Source organism: Heterocephalus glaber, unplaced genomic scaffold, assembly GCF_053883595.1.
Source record: "Heterocephalus glaber isolate CG9 unplaced genomic scaffold, H.glaber_assembly_v1.0 deba00001720, whole genome shotgun sequence".
Taxonomy (NCBI): domain Eukaryota; kingdom Metazoa; phylum Chordata; class Mammalia; order Rodentia; family Bathyergidae; genus Heterocephalus; species Heterocephalus glaber.
Window position 1 is genome coordinate 8,001,560 of NW_028258433.1, and position 19,364 is coordinate 8,020,923.

Here is a 19,364-nt window from a genome sequence, read left to right on the forward strand (position 1 = left end):
TGCATGATTTTCTGTCATGTGTTATAATGTTCGCTTGTAACATAAACTTGTAACAAAAGAATCTCATCTCAGAAGATCTCATCTCGTTTTAAACTTTCACTGAAACCTTTTTATATTGTCCTGCCTGGAAAGCACCAGCAGTGGCTATATATAAATGTCCACTATAGACAGAAAAGCATACTAGTTTCTGATATAGTAGTTATGATAAAATTGAAAAAGATCACAAATTAAAATAATAAATGTCAGAGCCGGGGATGTAGCTCAGTGGTTTCTCCACCTGCTGTGCAAACACAAGGACCCAAGTTTGATCCCCTGTACCCCAAAAAATAAAATAAAACAATATATGTCACAAGGTATACCCTTACTTTTTCACCAGAATTCTTACCTTACTCATCTACCAAATCCAAATAGTATTGACATTGTACTATTTGCTAAAAATCTAAAAACAAGAGCTACCTAGCAACCTTATCAATAAATTGAGATGTAGTGAGGTAAGTAGGTATATAATTGATTAATAGATAAATATGAAATGACACGTTTGGATCTCATAAGAAAAACATGTCATCCATCACAAAATTCTCAGCACTCAAACATTTTTTGAAGCTTTTCTTTTTTTCTTAAATTCTTTTTTTGGTACATTGTAGGTATACAACACAATTACATTTTTCATTGGGAACTTGTACCTTTACATGATGCATCTTGGTTCTTATTTTTTCCCCATTACTAGCCCTCCCTTCACACCCTCCACCCTTCCCTATTTACAAAGACCTTATTTCCATTTTTTCCATTTCTCATCATTTTTCCTTTTCCTTCTTTCCTTTCCCCTGCCCCTCCCACTACCCCTACCCCTTTGGACCTTTTCTTCCTGTTTTGCATTATTGATTATTCATTCTAATCATTGGTACATTTTAGGTATACAATATAATGACATTCATCATTGGAAATTTGCACCTTTACATAGTCTCTCTTGGTTCCCATCTTTCACCCTTGCCCAACCCTCCCTAAAATTAACCATCTTTTTTTTGGTACTGGGGATTGAACTCGGGTTCTTGCACTTGCACAGCAGGGGGGAAACCACTGAGCTAAATCCCAGGCCCTTGAAGTTGTTTTTAAGTGGTTTATTGTTTCTTGATGACTAGAAGCAAAATGGTAGAAAACGGTAAGTACAAGCCAAATCACTTACATTCTCTTTCATAAAATACATTTCTAACTGCATTACACAAATATTCAAAATTAGAAATATATTTTAAGAAGTTAATAATGGAGTCATATACAGACTTTAATACTGTGCAGCTGTTTCTCACAAGGCATTTTTCTGTAAAATGCACTATAAAATAATTTTGATGAAAATTGAGTGAAATGGAAAATGTAAATATTTACTTTATCCTTTTTCCAGTAATTAAGGACAGAACTGGAAAATATTAGAGGGAGGATGTTTTGTGAGGTCTTAGAGAACAAACAATATCTGATAAGGTTGATCCCTAAGGATTGGGCTGACATTTTATGCATGTGAAAGATTTATTAGCATATTTAGGACAGAGCAAAGTATTAAACATTTTAAGTGGTTTGAAAAAAATATTTATTGAATTAGAAAAACATATGCACATTTAGAAAAGCGTAAAATGTATAGGCAATTTTAAGTGAAAAATTCATTATTTCAATTCAGTCACAGAACTTCCATTCGTTCTACTTTATACTGATTACTCTTTTATCAAAAAACTAATTCCTGTATATATTAATTTTAAACATTAAGATTTTATGTAATGTTAATAAAATTACCTTGCCTTTCTTTTATCTATGTAAAAAGATTTCATAGATAACTATGAAATTTAACACAGAATAAAATTTAAGTCTTCTAATAGTTAAAAAATATGTTTAAACCAAAGTTTTATACTTTGTTTTACGAAAATGAAGACCAAAATATTTAAGGAACCTTAAAATATTAATGCTCTTGTACTCAAGAAATATAGCTTTTTAAAAAAATAATTAAATTTTTTTAGTCTTTGTTAAGTCATAATTAAAGTTAACAAAAATGAACATAATTTCCAAATAGTTTTAATATTCAGGACAAGCACCCTTGCAAATAAGAGTTTATTATGGAAATTCTAGTAGACTTTTAACTGCTGACATCATTGTGTTATTTGAATTAGTCTCCTGGGACCGAAAGAAAAGCCTCACAGCAATTTATAAATGAATCTTTCTCTCTTTGGTAACATTATGTGTCCCATTGAAACACTAATTTTCTACTACTTCTCTTGTTAAAATTAAGCCTTGGGGGGAACTTCATAGTTAACTAGTAATATTAAATTTTGAATTAAAGGAATAAGATATTATTCTTAACTCTCATCTTTGTTTTCTCTGTAAACATTTATTTTTATAGCATGCAATGTAAAACAAAATAATTGTAGCTATTTGATATCATGAGTGGTTTCCATATACTATTAGGCCAAAATCAGACAAAAATTTAAGCTAAAGCTGTTTGTCATTTATAATCATGAGGATACTATGGTCTTAATGATTGGGTGTGCTGAGAAGTTTGAGGCAATGATACAATTAACATATGCTTTCTTGAAGGAAAAAAATAGATTGTATCTTGAGCATTTACCATCCTAATGGGTAAATATTATGGTGGTACACTTAAGAGAGGTCTTAGTGGTTTTGCAAAAAACACTTTTCAGGGAATCTGAATGGTCAGGATTATATCTGTCACCTTTAAATTTATAGTTTAAATTAATGAAAAGGCCCCATCTGTGTAATAATAGAATGAGATTAGCATTCCAGCAGTGTTTCCATATGGAGGATGTTGTCGATTACCTTCCGGGTGTGCAATATTATTAAGACAAACTTTCTCTAATTTGGTTATCCTTCATATGGTCAACTGCTTTACCTTCTCCTCATCAGATTTCCTACACTCTAAACTAAATTGTCAATGTATGTGTTAAGAAGACAGGAAAATAACATTAAAATATTGATTTTGCCTTAACAATTAAGACTAGATCATCTCTGGTAACCCAGTTTATTGAAACTTTTAGCAAAGTTCAGAAACTTTCCCATATGAATAATCATCTTGGGTGACTTAGGAGGTGCATGATTTATAATTAATGTTAAAATCCAATTTTGTAAAAATATAAAATGTACAAAATTATGTTCCATACCTAAAATGAATTAACAGTAAAATACTTATCATCTAGAATGTCTAGTGTGATTGTATTAAATAAAGTGTTTCCTTTCATCTTTGTGCAGCCAGTTGGTGCTTTGAATCCAAAGAGAGCAGTGTTTTATGCAGAGCGCTATGAGACATGGGAAGATGATCAAAGCCCACCCTACCATTATAATACACATTATTCAACAGGGACATCTACCTTATCCTGGCTTGTTCGAATTGTGAGTATCTTCCTTAAATTAGTTTGTCTCTATCTTAAAGGTTTTAACATAAATAAATAAAAATCAAATGCCCTTGTTATTCATTTTGAAGGTCAGAGATCAGTGAAGTAGAAACTAGAGGTTCCTAACTCTACCAAAAACTGAATCTTTTTTTAATGAATTTTCTTATTTGCAGAATTGAGTTCAAAAGTTTATTGTAAGTTTCTTAAGCCTAAGTCAGTTATTTAAAAGTTTTGGTGGTTTTTGTTTGTTTTGTTTTTGGTGGTATAGACTGAACCCAGGGCCTAGTACATACCAAGCACATCTTTTACCACTGAGCCACTCCCCTAACCTCCTAGTTGTGGAGAAGTCAGACCTCTGGGGTACATCCTCAGTACCTACTATACTTTCTCACTAAGAATGCACACTGGCACTTACCTGGCACACTCACTCTTGATTCTTGGGTGCAGCATGTTTTAAAACCAGCTTGCAATTTTTTTTAGTATACCAAAACCTTTATTGGTACATTTTAGGCATACATAATGATAATACTCATCATAGGGAATTTGCACCTGTCCATGGTACATTCCGCCCCTTCTTCCCATGTCTCCTGTCCTCTCCCTATGTACAAAAGCTTTGTTTCCATTTTTCCTTCTATTTTTTTCTTATCCCTTCCCTCCTTTCTCCCTTGTTCCTCTTCCCATTTGAACATTTTTTTCCCATTTCCCAATATCTAGCTTGAAAATGTTGTGAAGACCTCATTCTGTTACTTTCTCTTGTTCCTAAAACATAATATATATTAAGTATCTGCAATCTTTAAAAAAATGAAAGCCTCCTTCCAGCCTCTGCCCATTCTACAGTTGGTTACCTTTGCAGTGACCTGAACCAAAAGCACAGCCTTTTCTGGACTATATGCTGGGTGCCTGCTCCTTCCACTCCATCACCTCTCTTCAGCTTTTAGCCGATTGTCTCAGATTCCACACTCTGCTTTAACAGAGTTGTTCTTGTGAAGGTCATACATTATGTGAAGAGAGCATACCCAGCATGTCTCTGAAGCTGTTGACACCATTGCTCAGTTTTTCCTTCTTGAAATTCTTTCTTTTAATGGCTCCTCTAACAATATCCTCTCCTGGATTTTCTCCTATTCCCCTAACTGTCCCTTTCAGTCTTTTGCTCAATTTCTTTTCCTTGCTCTTCCTATTCTTCACAATCTTCTATACACTTTGGCTGACCTATATCATCCAGTTACAAGATAATAACTTCCAGCTTCTGTCTTCATCAAAACATTTCTCATGGGCTCCTTAGTTTCCACGTTCCTGCTTGGAATTTCTCCCCAAACTTCTCACAATACCATAACACCTTTCTACAGTTGAACACAAACCCCTCATAAACCTACTGTAGTTCCTCCTATTTTTTTCAATTAAATAACTGGCTGAATCATTCTCTGAGCTGAGCAATGTAGAAATGTAGAAATGTAGAAACTACGGCCGGGGATTTAGCTCAGTGGTTCTGCCACTTGCCTCGCAAGCACAAGGTCCCGAATTCAATTGCCGATACCAAAAACAAGAAAAAAAAGAAAGAAAGAAAAGAAAAAGAAATGGGAAAGCTTTACTAGATACTTTCTGTATTTTATCATCTCTTATTTCCAAAGTCACATCTATAGATTTTATCAACTAAATATCTCTATAGTCTATCTCCTTTTCTCTATTAACTGTGCTACTTCCTTTAATTTAGTTTCTCATTATTTCCCATCTAAATTTATTGCAAAGGCTCCTAACAAATCTTTATGCTTTTTCCAATCTAGTAGAGTTAGAAGCAGTTACTGGAGTCAGTCTGATTTTCCTTTTCTTTCTTTCTTTTTGTTCTCTCTCTCTCTTCTGTCTTAACTCTTCTCTTCTCTCTCTCTCTCTCCCTTATAAAGGACTGAGAAGTGGAGAATGCTAAACAAAGCAATGCAATCAATATTATCTTCTCCCCTGACTAAGATATACTTCAGACCACTCTGTTGTATGAGGCCCACATGCCTCAAAAACTAAAAAAGCAGCATGAATGAGAATACAGTTTGATATTTTTCCCTAAACCTAAAGGACAGCTTTAATTTGGAGGTCTTCTTCAAGTATTTTATCAATTATAGGGAGAAATTAAACTCCCAAAAATGTAATACATGTATGTTTTAAGTACCTTATCAGCCACTAGTAGATGACATAAACACTATTATCACTAGTATAAAGTTTATCAGAATTATATTTCAGTATAACTGAACACAAATTTTATGTTTTTCATAACTCTACACCAATATGAAAAGTTAAAGAACTTTAGATTCACTAGTCTCTTGAGAAAACAACCCGAATCTTACTTAAAGAAAGAAACTCTGTAATGATGAACAAAAAATGAAGATATAAAACTATTACTTCCTTTTTTAGATCATATTAAATCTATCTAATTTGTCCAGAGATTTGGCTTAATATATGAAGTAGGATTCTTTTATAAAAATGTTTCTGTGGTAGAGATTAAGTATTAGGAAAATGCTTCACATTCAGGCAAGAAATAAAGACTCTCTGAATTATAGATAGTCATGTAAGAGTTTATAAAATTCATCTTGAAGTTTTAGCCATAGCTCAAAATTGTACAGACACACCAAAATTTACCAGAGAAAATTTCAAACAGCTGATTTCCTTTACAGTAGACATAAAATATCTTAATTGATTTGAGCTCACAAATAAACAAATAAGATAAGAAAATGAAGATTGATGAATTTAGATTCTCTGATCACCAAATGATTGTACCATAAAACTAAATTTGCATTCATTTCCACCATCAGTGGAAAATGACTTATTAGCTGTGTGTGAACCAGAAACAAACAAACAAACAAAAACTCAGTAGGGGAAATAAAATTTTTAAACCTACAGAAAAGATTGTCAGTAAAGCTATTGTTTTGTTTGCTGTTGAGGGTTCACTCCAGAAATTAAGAAAAGATATCCCTGGGCTTAAGCAGTCCTTGAGGTAGACTTCTTAAGCTACACAGTTTACTCAGCTTCATCAGGTTGTCCACATGGAACTCTTCAGAGGGACCTCCAAAATCAATTGCTAGATAAGAAAATTTTTAAAAAATATTGAAACCAGAGATTTTCACCTTGGGAGGCCTTTTCATACAGCCTTGGGGTCCATGAATGATAATCATTGCCCTAGTGAGTCACTGTCATAGAGGGCATAAGACACCTCGGGTACCTTAGGAATGGAAAAAAAGGGTTAAGAGCCATTTTAGGGGGAGGAAAAAAACATATTTTCAACTTGGTTATTTTGATAATTAAATAAAAGTAATATAGTGTTTTGAAATATATAAAATGATATTCTGTGTTTTTTATATGGACAAATTAGTCAAATCTAGAGCCATATTTATAGGGCCTATTCGAGTAAAATCCACAAAAACATTTTCTCTCAAAGTCCTAATTTAAGTTAACTCTCTTCTATCCCAAATAAATACTTTCTCAAATCATAAACTATAATTCACCCTTAAGTTGATGTTTTTATTGGAATGTAATACAAACTTGAATCCGCAAGGCTATGACAGACTGTTCACATATTTACCCTATACACACCAGGGCTGAACAACAGAAATATAATGGCAAGCTGTTTATTTAAGTTAATGGTAGCCACATAAATAAAGCTGAAATTAATTTTAATAAGTTTGTTTGGGCCGGGGATTTAGCTCAGTGGCACTGCGCCTCCCTGGCAAGCATAAGGTCCTGAGTTTGATTTCTGGTACAAAAAAAAGTTTGCTTGCCCTAGTATACTCAAAATGTTATCATTTCAACATAAAATCAATGTAAAAATTAATATAAAAATGATACATCCTACTCTTTTATATTAAATCTTTGAAGTTCATAATACTATATATATATATACACACACACACACACACACGCACAACACATCTCAGTTTGAACTAGTGACATTTCAAGAGCTCAGTACTCACATGTGGCTATTGACTGCTGTATTGGACAAAACAGATCTACAGAGATGCTTTTATGGGGATTCATTTAGCCCAGATATCTTATGGTATATTGTTATAAATAGAAGTATTGTGGTCTAATACATTGCTAAGTGTTTAACCTAATGGTCCAGGAATTGTGACTACCTCACTCTCACCCCAAGTGACCTAGGGATGATACAGGGGAGACAGATGTACCTCCCAACTTGCTAGATGTCTTATATGTGGAGCTTGTGTTCCCCAAAATCAAAGAATGAATTCTGAGAAACAAGGAAAGTTAAGAGTAGGAAATATATATTGAGGGATAGATAGCTACTGCCTGAGAGGGACAGGAGGAGATCCAGAAAGTGGGTTGTCCATGAGCCCACTTCTCCCAAAGAAGTTTTATAAAGCAAAATCATGAGGTAGGCATAAGGTAGGAAAAAACTATGGTCAACCAATAACATTACAAGTATAGTAGTTTAGGTAGTATTGATTCAATGGGGAAGCAACTCACAAAGCAAGTGTACATGGAAAGAACAAGACCTTTCCTGAAAGGGATGGGTCAGGAGGTTTTGGTCCCCCACCCAAGGTGACTGACGCCTATTTAGAATATCAATCACTTATTGTTCATCCCTTGGGGACTTATGTAGGTATAGTCATTCTAACTTTTATCTTGAGGCCTGGTCTTCCAGAAATGTTCCTCCAGCCACAGTTGTTATGTGTTCTTATCTTCTGCACTGACCTCTTCCAGGGCCTAGCACTATTTGACTGCCTGTCATATTTCTAACTAACTTAGCTGTCTATAATACAAGGAGTTTATGAAATACAAAATGCATTAAAATTAGTGTCACTAAGAATTAGTTTAAAAGTAATATAACACAGAATAAACAAGAATCTTCCCTTCACCTTTCAAGGCTTTTAGACGTAGAGTCATTAAAGTCATCATTAGTTTTAGTCAATATACTATGACAATGATAATAATTGTGTAAAGATGCTAATTAACTACATACCTCATTACATTAAAGCAACTATATTATTGTAGACAAACTAGTAGTGAAATCTCTTGTCTAGGGAGGGGAGGGAAATAGAGAAAAAAAATCTCTTGTCTAAATTACAAGGCTCTAAAAAGACTGCTTCCCTGATAGGTGTCTAAGCAAATGATAAACTATCATACCAAAGTTTGGAATTTCTTCAGATAATAACTAATACAAAATGACACATTGTACTTGGAATGTTTTTAAGCCTTACCGTGGACATATAATATCCATTCTGAAGTAATTAAATCTTTCTCACTGACCATCTCAGCCTTTATAATCTAAACATCTTTCAAATTTAGTATGTTTAGCCTTTCTATATAACACTCATTTCTTAGATATTTAATTATAACTCTTAGGAAGTTAAATAGGCTCTGTTAAAAAATGTTAATTTATAAATATGATGTTTAGAATTTGGAACCATTTTTACAAATTACTTGTTGTCTTCAGAGCTTACCCTAGAGCCTCTTTAAACCGTAAAGTATATGTGTGGAATAAAAAAACAATAGAAATTCTTTTGAAAGTTTGTAATTAAAGCCAAAAGATAATGCTATTGAATAAAAGATTTTTGCCTTGTTTTGAATACTGATTCTTAAGGACAATATATATTTAATTAGAGGAAGAAGAGAACTGCTTAACTCCCCTGGTGCCCAAGGGTACTTACTAGAGACTTGAAAGATTCTGAAAGATACTTCTGGGTTCTTTCAAAGGAAATGGGAGAAAATAAACTTCTAGAGTTAGGAAAGGCCACTGGAAATAGTGGTTCCTCCATTTTCCAGAAAGGGACTTTGGATTTTCTCACCTGTAAAAGGGAATAATTATACCTACTCTGGAAGATAATGGTGAGGATTGTTAACTGAGATGATCCAGTGCCTACTAGAGAAAGGCAATCAGTAACTGCTAGTTACCCTTCCCTTTTGTCTTTATTGTGCCTCTCACATCACTTTAAATATACATATTTTCTTTGCTATAGCTATGTTGAAAGCACTACTACCCATGGGTGGAGTTTGGTTTGGGCTTTTAAATAGGATAAAGGGCATGAAAAGAAAAACCTGTAAGGGGAGAAAGATTTTTAAAGATTCTTATGAGATGATTAAGCAAAAATTACATAAAACAAAAATAAAAGAGTTGGATAAAGAAAAGAGGGGCCTATTGGCCATTAATACTGCAGGACCTGACCTGGAGTTTTAAAGCCCAATGAGTACCAGTATTTCAATTACTGAAATTGCTGTTTATCATTTATTCATTTATACATCTTCTCTCCTAAACTGACAGCTTTTCTAGTATAATCGTAAAATGTCTCATATGTTGATATAGAAAATATACAGTGAAGATGTGTTAGGTGAGTAAAAATAAAAGCTCTTTAGGTTTAATACAGCACTTGATCTTCTGTGTTAATCAGGCATGAGTCAAATGGGAAGAAAGGCCTTGTACTATATCTTGAAGGTAATAGGGAAACAGATGGAAAAAGTAATCTCCACAGTAATCAGAGCTTGCAGGATCAATACTCACTTATAAACAAATAGGTTATCAATTTCTATTAGTACTCTACCATTGTAGCCACTGGAGGCCTTCAGGAACAATGAGAATTTATGTCAGTAATGTAGAATATGGCCCTAAAACAGTTGTTAATCAGATCTTCTTAAGAGCTACTTAAGAAAAGAAAATGTAGAATTCTTAATATTCTCTGCTTTTGAGTACCACCAGATTAATAATCTTTGTTACCAGAAAATTTTTTTAAATTCTTCAGTTTAAGAATTTCTTTTCACTATGTCCATCTGTGCTATTTTTAGCATGTCTTTGTTAAGGGTTGAAAACTAGAAAGGATTTTGTAATTTAGGTTGTGGTCCAGATCCGCTTTTAGTGGGTGATGATAAGAAGTAGGGCTTTGCATGTATAAATGAGTATTAACTCACATCTGTTTAATAGATTAAAAAACAGAGACAAGTCTAATCTCTCTAAATTAATCTCTCCCTACAACCCATAAAGAAAAAATAAAATGTCTTGCTAGAATAATGAAGTGAGTTCTGAAAATACAACTTTTTAGTTAAATTTCCACTAGTACTTAAGAACTGTACAAAAAAACTGTATTTCACCTACCCATATCTCCATCTCTCAAGAATAACTTTGTATGTTTAGGTATATACCGCATGTTCTACAAAAAATGTTTAAACATTTACATAAGCCAAGGTCTGTTTGGTACTGGGATACAGAGATGAATAAGACTGAAAGAACTAAGAGACTGGTCTGGGAATCCAGTGAGCTAGAAGCTTGGAGGAGAGTCAGCAATAAATACTTGGAATAATGTGTAAAGTTGGCAGCCCTTTTCTAACTCTGTGTTGGGTAGAATACATCAAGATTTCTCCACATTATTTTATTTAATCTTACCAAATTCCCATAATTGCCTCAGAAGTATTATCAGTCCCATTTTACCCAGAATGAAGGAATGGAGATAGTTACTTGACACAGTTATTTAAAGTAACTTGTCCCCACAAAATAAATAGCTTAACCAAAATTCAGACCTAGATCTATTTCATTTAATGTATCACTGCTACTTTTAGAATGTTTATATTCCAATTAATTTAATTTAGTGATGAGATATGCTGCATTCACTATCTGATTTTAATAGTAAGTTAAAAGTCTGCAAAGTAATTAGTGAAAGATATCTCATAAAATTTTTATTCCTAATCTAATTTTGGTGACTTCAGTCTCTCATATCACTTGAAATCATAAACAACAATATGGGCTTCTTGGATGCACATAGGATTTTCAAGTCACTTAATAATGCCCCCCTTACCAATATATTATTATAGCGTTCTTGATTTTTATCTCTTTCATCACCCTTTTTTGTCATTCAAAACTGAACATGAAATATTAGCAATGCATTATTCCACTGAGTTCAAAAAGATACTGAGAAAGATTAATATTTGCAGCTGTTACCCAGTAGCCAGCTCTATGGACAGTGGAAGGGAAGGAAGTTTAAAATGGTAAAGTGAAGAATGAATAGAAGCATGAATAAACGTTACATATTTTAAAAAGACAAATATTTAGGAAAATGTTATGTAGATTTCTCAGCCTTAACAAACCTGGGAATGACACATCATTCATCTTCAACTTAAGAGAGAATTAAAACATGAGAAAAGAAATATATCTGCACCTATGCTATACTTGCAGGTATCTAACACATCTTTAGTAAGAATGAATATTATTTAATCATTTGATACTTGGAAGCAAACTTAAACTACCAAAAACAATACCTTCCTCCCAACATAAGAACTACAGGACAAACCTTAAAATTAAATATACTAGAACATTGTAATAAAGTTATTGCTAGGTTTCCTGCTATGGGAAGATGTTCTAGATGACAGATGCTATATTAAACTAAGATAATAGTCCCAAAATATAAGGACTAGAGTTTATCCAGTTTCATTTGTACTTAATTTATCACTTCACTTTATTCAACAAATTACATATTGAGCAACTTCTTTTTTTTTTTTGAGCAACTTCTTTATGCCCGTAATAGCACTGTGTTGAACATAAGATAGTAAATAACCTACTCATAACAAGGAAAACAGACAAGATAGTAGTCCCATGTAACCAACTGTGGTAAATGTTCAGTGTTGTTTGAGGAGATACAGACTAGTGTGAGCATATTGGCAGAGCTTTGGTAAATCCAAGAGCGTTTCTCAGGGGAAAATGGCAGCTTGGCTAGGACTACAGGATAAAAAGAATTAAGTCATGTAAGGATAGTGAAGGAAAGGGATAAGTTTGTACCTAGCAGAGGGAATGTCACATACAAAAGACAAGGAACAGGAGCAGCACAGTGTTAAACAGATTGCATATCATTCAGGCTCTTTTAAGACAAATTAAATAATTCAGATTTTCTCCTAATAGCTCCCAAGAGTTGTTGAAGGACACTAAGCAGGGATTTGCATTTTTAAAAGATCGTTAGACTACACAGTAGAACTAAACTTGGCAAGCCTTTCCCAGGTACCCTAAAATGAGCATTCCCTACTGAATGGACAAAGAGTGATATTTAATATTGTAACTTTAGTGTGTATGGCCTTCATTATTAGGAAGAAAAACTGAGTTGTGAATGTCATGTAAAATCATTTGTCATAAGATCATAAAAGCACTAGAATACCATCATTTTATAGATCAGAAACCCAAGAAGCCAAAGGACCTGGCAAATTTACAGAGCAACAGGCACCATGGTAGCTCAGGCATGCCCAGACCCACATCTCCTGGCTCCTTAGTGTGAGCATTCTTCCAGGCTCTGCACTACCTCCACTTCAAGAGAGTCTGCTCATATTTTACAAAGGAATGACCAGAGCTGTTTTTTAAATGGCCAATTTACTGTTTCTGTTTTTTGCTTAGGAACCTTTCACAACCTTCTTCCTCAATGCAAATGATGGAAAATTTGACCATCCAGATCGAACCTTCTCATCAATTGCAAGGTCTTGGAGAACTAGTCAGAGAGATACTTCTGATGTAAAGGTAGGCTCTTTCATTTGTTGATATTAATAGAATTTCAAAATGTGTTGAAATTTTAATTTTATTATTTAAGTGAGTATATGAGTTACATTGTAGCTTTGTTCCACAATATTAAAATTATATGATACGTCTAACCTTAAAGGGAAATAACTTTGAGCATCATTTAAAAATGCTGTATTTTTTTATATTAGGTAAGGTGTTTTCAGTACTTCAAAAAATTTCTATCTAATTTAGATGGAATAATCAGGAGGTGGAAAGAAAAGCCCATAAATTGCCTTTCCTGCTGTTCACTCAATATTTGGCCCATTCCGTAAAACACAGCGGGAATTGGATTTGACCTTAATGTGTCATATTGTTATAGCTTGCCCAGCTTTGGGTTTGTGTAGCCTGGGGCAATTAATAAAGCATTAATGACAAGGCCCATTTAAAATGTAGGCTTTTCTCTATAGCCTTAGCTTTTACTTCACTGTGCCCGGGGATACTATGCAACAATACACATTAGATTAAACCAACCAGGAACAGCCAGAAAGCAGAGTAATTTTACAGTTACTACTTAACTATTGTTAAATACAAAGATTTGTTATTCATTTATAAGGGGTCTTGTTTTTTAAAAAAGAACTATATTTAATGTAATAAAATGTATTTGTTCTCTCATTTCTCTCTTTTTTCCTGGTAATAAGATTTCATGATCAGGTTCTTGCATAGGTAAATGTGTTACTTCTTTTAAGCCCCTTTTCTTCAAGGCATTTTTCCCATTAGTGTCACTCAGTATAAAAATGGCATGGTTTCATTCTCTTTAAGGTCTTAATACAGCAAAAGGTACTTAATTAAAGTAAAAATTATCAGGAATTTATGTGTGCTTATCTTTTGCAAAATATTTATATAAGACAATTATAATGTTACCAAACTAAAAGGAAAATTAGGTGAACCCAACTTCTGTTCTTTTCCAAAGCAGAAAACAAATGAAATGGTGCCAACTAGATAGCCATGTAGCGTATCTATATGTTTTATTTGTTGCTATCAAAGTTTTTGTAGTGATTATTAGTTTATACACATGATATAGTCACATTTAGAAATAATAGAATTTAGCATGTATTAAACTGTGGAAGGAAGTTCACAGTTTTCTTCTAACAATATTCTATTTTAAAGTCTAACAATATTATACCTTTTATGAGGAAAATCCATGTGCAATCATTTCAACTAATTTACTACCAGTGAATTCAAGGAAGGCATCTGTTTCTTACTTTAAAATACTTTGAGAATAATATAGAAAATGGGAGTCTGTGGGCTCTCATTGATCAATAGTATTGTGAATTAACATAATCTTTATAAAGAGCACTCAATAAATATTCTGTATGCGAAATAAATATACTTACCTATAATTGAATGCTTCCTGTAACATTTAAGCTTACTTAGACCTTAAGTCAGAGAAAACAATAAAAATGCCTGTTCACTGTTACCTGACATCACCACAAGAAAGAAAAGTTTTTTTCAGTTTCACTGAAAGATGTGCCTTCATATGCCCACACACACTGGGGGTCAGTCATCCTAATTTATTTATGTAAATACAGTTTTTAACTTAACCTTCTATTCTGAGTTTTACTGATGCTTTAGACCATCAGATACCTCAGGTTCCATTTCAGTCTCAGTAACCAATATCCTACATCAAGTTTTTCCCTGGAAATTCCCTCAACAGTTTTCCTGCTCAGACCATTTCAGAAACATTGACATTTTGTTCAAATCACAGTTGTGCTACCTATGTTTCTAAAGTCACATCACCAAGGACAAAGACCAGAGTGACTGTCACTCAAATGGGAGGTTTTTTGTTTCTCATCCTCAAGCAACCATACTGAACAAACTTGTACTCCCTCCATACTTAATTGGTTCATAAGCAGCTCATTTGCCCAGCTTGATATTATGCAGAGTGCTCTCATTTTCAGTTCTCTCCTGCCACTACCCTGCATCTTTCATATTGTGTGATAATGAATCTTGAATATCTTGCTGTGTTGACCTATTCTTTTCTTTTCAAAGGCTACATGCTACAACATCTACAATAATGTACTTACACAATCTCCTGTTGATGGAGAGTTTGCTTTTCTCTGATTGTTACTGTTAAGCCAAGGATGCATGTGCTTGCACAGAAACCTCGATAAACTTTGTGTACATATGCAAAGAGGAATTCCTGTTAAATGCACTGGTGGCTCACAGGCTATATAAATTTTGAGCTTTTAAAACTATCATCCCCCAAAACAATGGTTCATTCCCTGTAGCAACATGTAAGGCCTCCTTCACTACCACATCATCACTACTGTAGTAAATGGTGGAACTTCAGCTACTCTGATTATTGAAAAATACAATTGGCTTTGTTTTGGTTTGCATTTGTTTGAGTGAAGTTCAACATTTTTCATGTGTTTACTGACTTGTATATTTTTTTTAATTTTTATTTTATTGGTACATTTTAGGTATACAATATAATTACAGTCATCATTGGAAATTTGCACCTTTACATAATTTCTCTTGGTTCGTATTTTTCCCCCTTCCCCTGCCCTCCCTTCAACCCCTCCATCCCTCCCTATTTACAAAGACTTTTTTTCCATTTTTTCATTTTCTCATATTAATTCCATTCCCTTCTTTCCTTTCCCCTACCCCTCCCACTTCCCCTTCCCTTTTGCCCCTTTTCTTCCTATTTCACATTATCTATTAAAAATTTTAGTCCTTATTTGCACTTTCAGTTTCTCACACTAGAGAAACTATTCAGTATTTACACGTGTGTCCTATTTATTTCACTTAAGAGTATTGCCTCAATGTGCATCTATTTAGCTATAAATGTCTCTAATTTCTCATTTTGGGGATGTGATCCTCATTGTCTTTTCATAGGATATTGTCTAAAATTTTTTGGAGTACTGGTTTGGTATTCATGAAGTTCCTAAGATGCTCTTTGTCATGAAAGTATCTTATTTCTCCATCAATTTTGAAAGATAGTTTTGCAGAGTACATCATTCTGGGTTGGAGGCTGTTTTCCTTTAGGGCTTGAAATATATCACTTCAAGCTCTTCTTGCCTTGAGGATTTGCGTTGAGAAGTCTGCTGTGATTCTGATGGGCTTTCCTTTGTATGTGATTTGTTTCTTTTCTCTAACTGCTTGGAAAACTGTTCTTCTGTTGGTTTTCTGGAATCTTAACAATTATATGCCTATGTGTAGATTTTTTTTGATCAAGGCTATTTGGAGTCCTATATGCCTCACTTATCTGTATGTCAAGCTCTTTTTCCCCTGCTTGGGAAGTTTTCTGCCATTATTTCTGTGAAGAGATTTTTTATGTCATCTGCACTCTCTCCTGTTTCTTCATTGAGTCCAATCAGTCTTATGTTATTCTTCTTTGCATTGTCTAGCAGCTGCTGGATTGATTTCTCATGTTCCCTTATAATTTTGAAGCAATTTTTCTTTTCCTGGTCAGTAATTGCAATCTTACCAATTGAAGTTCTGTCCTCACCTTGGCTCATTCTGCTGTGTAAGCTTTCAATGGAGTTTTTAATCTCCTGGAAATCTGTTTCCATCTGTTTTATGGATTCCATTTGTTTCCTATGTTGGGATTCCATCATGTTCCTCAGCTCCTCTCTAGATTTATCAATCATGTCTGGCACTATGAGCACAATCTCTGCTGTTACATGAGAAATTATTTCTGATTTCATTTTTTCCAGATCCTCTTTTGTTGGCCGTTCAGGGAGTCCAGGTGGTTGAGTATCAGAGTGTTCCATCCCATTTTCCTTTGGGGTTGCTATAGGTGATCTGGAAGTCTGGTTTTGAAACTTATTTATGTGTCTTCTCATTTCGACGGGGCGGGGGGGGGGGGTGTTGTTGGTACCCACGCGGCTCACCTCCTTTATGCTGGGAGCGGTGGCAAGGCCTATTGACTTGTATATTGACAAATACCTTTGTCCATTTTACAATTGGGACTTAGGTCTTTTTGTAATTACCTGAAAATGATTTTTGACATTAAAATTGCAGATTGCAGGTATATTTTCTCAGTCTTTCTGCTTTATGTTTCAATTGTATGTTTGTATGTGTATGTGTTTCTAGCCAAATATATCCATTTTTACACTTCCTTTACAACAGAATGTGTCTTTATGACAGAAATATTAGAGAGAAGGTAATTTTTGTTGTAATTACTAGTGGTAACTTGAAATTTTTCTAAATTCATAAATAAACATTTGATTAAAGTGTACAGTATTTTTTACTTTAAAATAATTACTGATTTAGCAAGGAAGAATATGTTGCCAATACTTAATCATTTTGCTGTGTGTTAAAATCTAATTAGCTTTTTATATCTTATCCATAAACTGTAATGTACCTTTTGTTATATTTTTTAAGGAAATATGTTTTCATTTCCAGAGAAGTAAAGTATTCTTCCAAACCTAACTTGGATAACCCTATTGGAGAGAACTAGAATGTAGTAGATGGTTTTATTCTGTCTCTCTCTATTAATGTCACTCTCTTCCTGTGCTAATGAATACAAGATGGGGAAGAAAGAGTGCTGCCAAAGTGACCTCTCAGGAGAGAGGTTTCCAGAGTTGAGTCACACCAGTTATTTTTTACTTTATTTATTTATTTATTTATTTATTTATTTATTTATTTATATTTTAAAATGTCTCTCTTGTAGCATAGTCTTGCTAGCCATGACATCCAACGTACAGAAGTTCCTACACTAATTTGCCTTAATGCCTTCAAAAGTTGTTTTATTACTTTTGAATAGCTAGGTAGATGTCAGAAAAGGTAGCTATGACAAAATGTCATTAAGGTGACATAGTGTAAATTAATGCAGTTAATGGAAGTGCTCACCACTGACTCAGTGACCCATTATAAGCTCTGGTGGAATTAACAAATGCTCAGGCATCAATCTTTGGCAAAAAGGAAAGAAAGAAATGGCAGCTTTAAAACCTTGCAGTGAATTATATTAGAAAAGTGAAAACGTCTGGATTGGATCTGATTTCACTAGAAGCCATAAAATGGTGTGCTTTCTCAGCAAAATATATTAAACTGAAATGTCAGATTTGATGCAATAGGTATACAATTATGATAGTGTTAATAGTGGTCTTCTATCATTTTAAGACATACTTTCAAGCCCAATTTCTCATCAGCTTGAACTTGTCATAAGCTCATAAATTAGAAATTGTGTTTGAGGATATTTTCTTATTTTTGACAGAACGCATATAATACTATTAACTGTATCATAGGATTTTAGTATAGCTGTTAAAATAAACTAGAAATCATATTTACAGACACAAAATGCTTGTTGCAATATTCATTTTGCAATTTCTTTAATAATATTTGGTGTCTTTCTGAACTGTTTTTCATTTTAGAAATTTTAAGTCACTTGGATTTTTTCTTAAAGAGAAGCTGATTAACAGCAATTTATCAATGGGAAGTGAATAGGCAGAAAAGCAGTTATCTTTATTAGGCAAGCTAGTACCTAACATGCCTTCATAGAAGAATGCTACAAGCTATTAATGGTGGACTGTGTTCTTTTTTGGATAACAATTAATAATTTTCAAACATGTGTTTTTGTTGATTTACTTCGTAGAGTCTTTGAAACAGTCCTTATCTTGCATAGGGGGTTCCCAGAGATTAAATGATTTGCCTAAACTCTCATGTAGACATCTAGAAAGGAAGCCAGAACCAGCACTGTGTCTGTCTACTCTGTTACTTCCAGCGCTTTATCCATCTGCTGGCCATGCCATTTATGCTTAGTTCTGCACAATTATATCTAGTCACTTTGACTGTTTTGAAGTAATTGACAAATCAGGATGCTCTAGTCATTCATTGCTGAGTAACTACCCCCAGAATTTAGTGGTTTAAAAACAAAATAATGGTTTTTTTTGCATCCTCATTGTTCTACGGTTGAGGTAGGGCTCATTAGGTACAGCTTGTCTCTGGTCCTTGTAGGGTAAGATGGGATAGACTGGGTCTGGATGATTTAACATGACTTCATTCACATGTCTGGCATCTTAGCAAGAATGGTTAGATCAGCAAAGTGCTGACTATTCCTCTCTACCTTTCCATGGTCTTTACAGCAAGATCACCACACTTTTTCATGGTATCTGGCTACTAAGGGGATAAAAAAGCAGGAGCTACGAGTCCACTTAAAGGCCCAGGCCCAAAACACATAGTGTTCTCTCCACATTTTCTGTTGATCAAATCAAGTCATAACACCAGCCCAGACTGATGGAGAGAAATGGACTACACAAAGTTACACTTGAAAAATATGTAGAGGCTGGAAGGATTGTTGTAGCCATCTTTAGAAACAAACTAACACAGTCCTTTCCTCATTCATAATTCACTTTCCCCCTATGTATAAAATGTACTCAACTTGTTCCCCATAGTCTCATTTCAGTATTGTATCAGGCTCAAAATCTAATATCTCATCATCTACACCATGTCCAGATGTGGGTATGGCACAGCCTTTCCTAATCTGGAGACTGAGAACTAAAAAGACAAGTTACCCG

At 33.9% G+C, this 19,364-nt stretch overlaps 1 protein-coding gene across 8 annotated transcripts in view; it reads left to right on the forward strand.

Annotated features, from left to right (window-relative positions):
• Nbea (neurobeachin) overlaps positions 1 to 19,364 on the forward strand; it is a 702,149-nt gene that overhangs the window by 605,659 nt on the left and 77,126 nt on the right. For all 8 annotated transcript variants that reach the window (XM_004854743.3, XM_087199596.1, XM_013075842.3 and 5 more), the window contains 2 exons: positions 3,244 to 3,384; positions 12,748 to 12,867. In XM_004854743.3, coding sequence (XP_004854800.1) covers positions 3,244 to 3,384; positions 12,748 to 12,867 — 261 coding nt within the window. The remainder of the gene's footprint in view (positions 1 to 3,243; positions 3,385 to 12,747; positions 12,868 to 19,364) is intronic.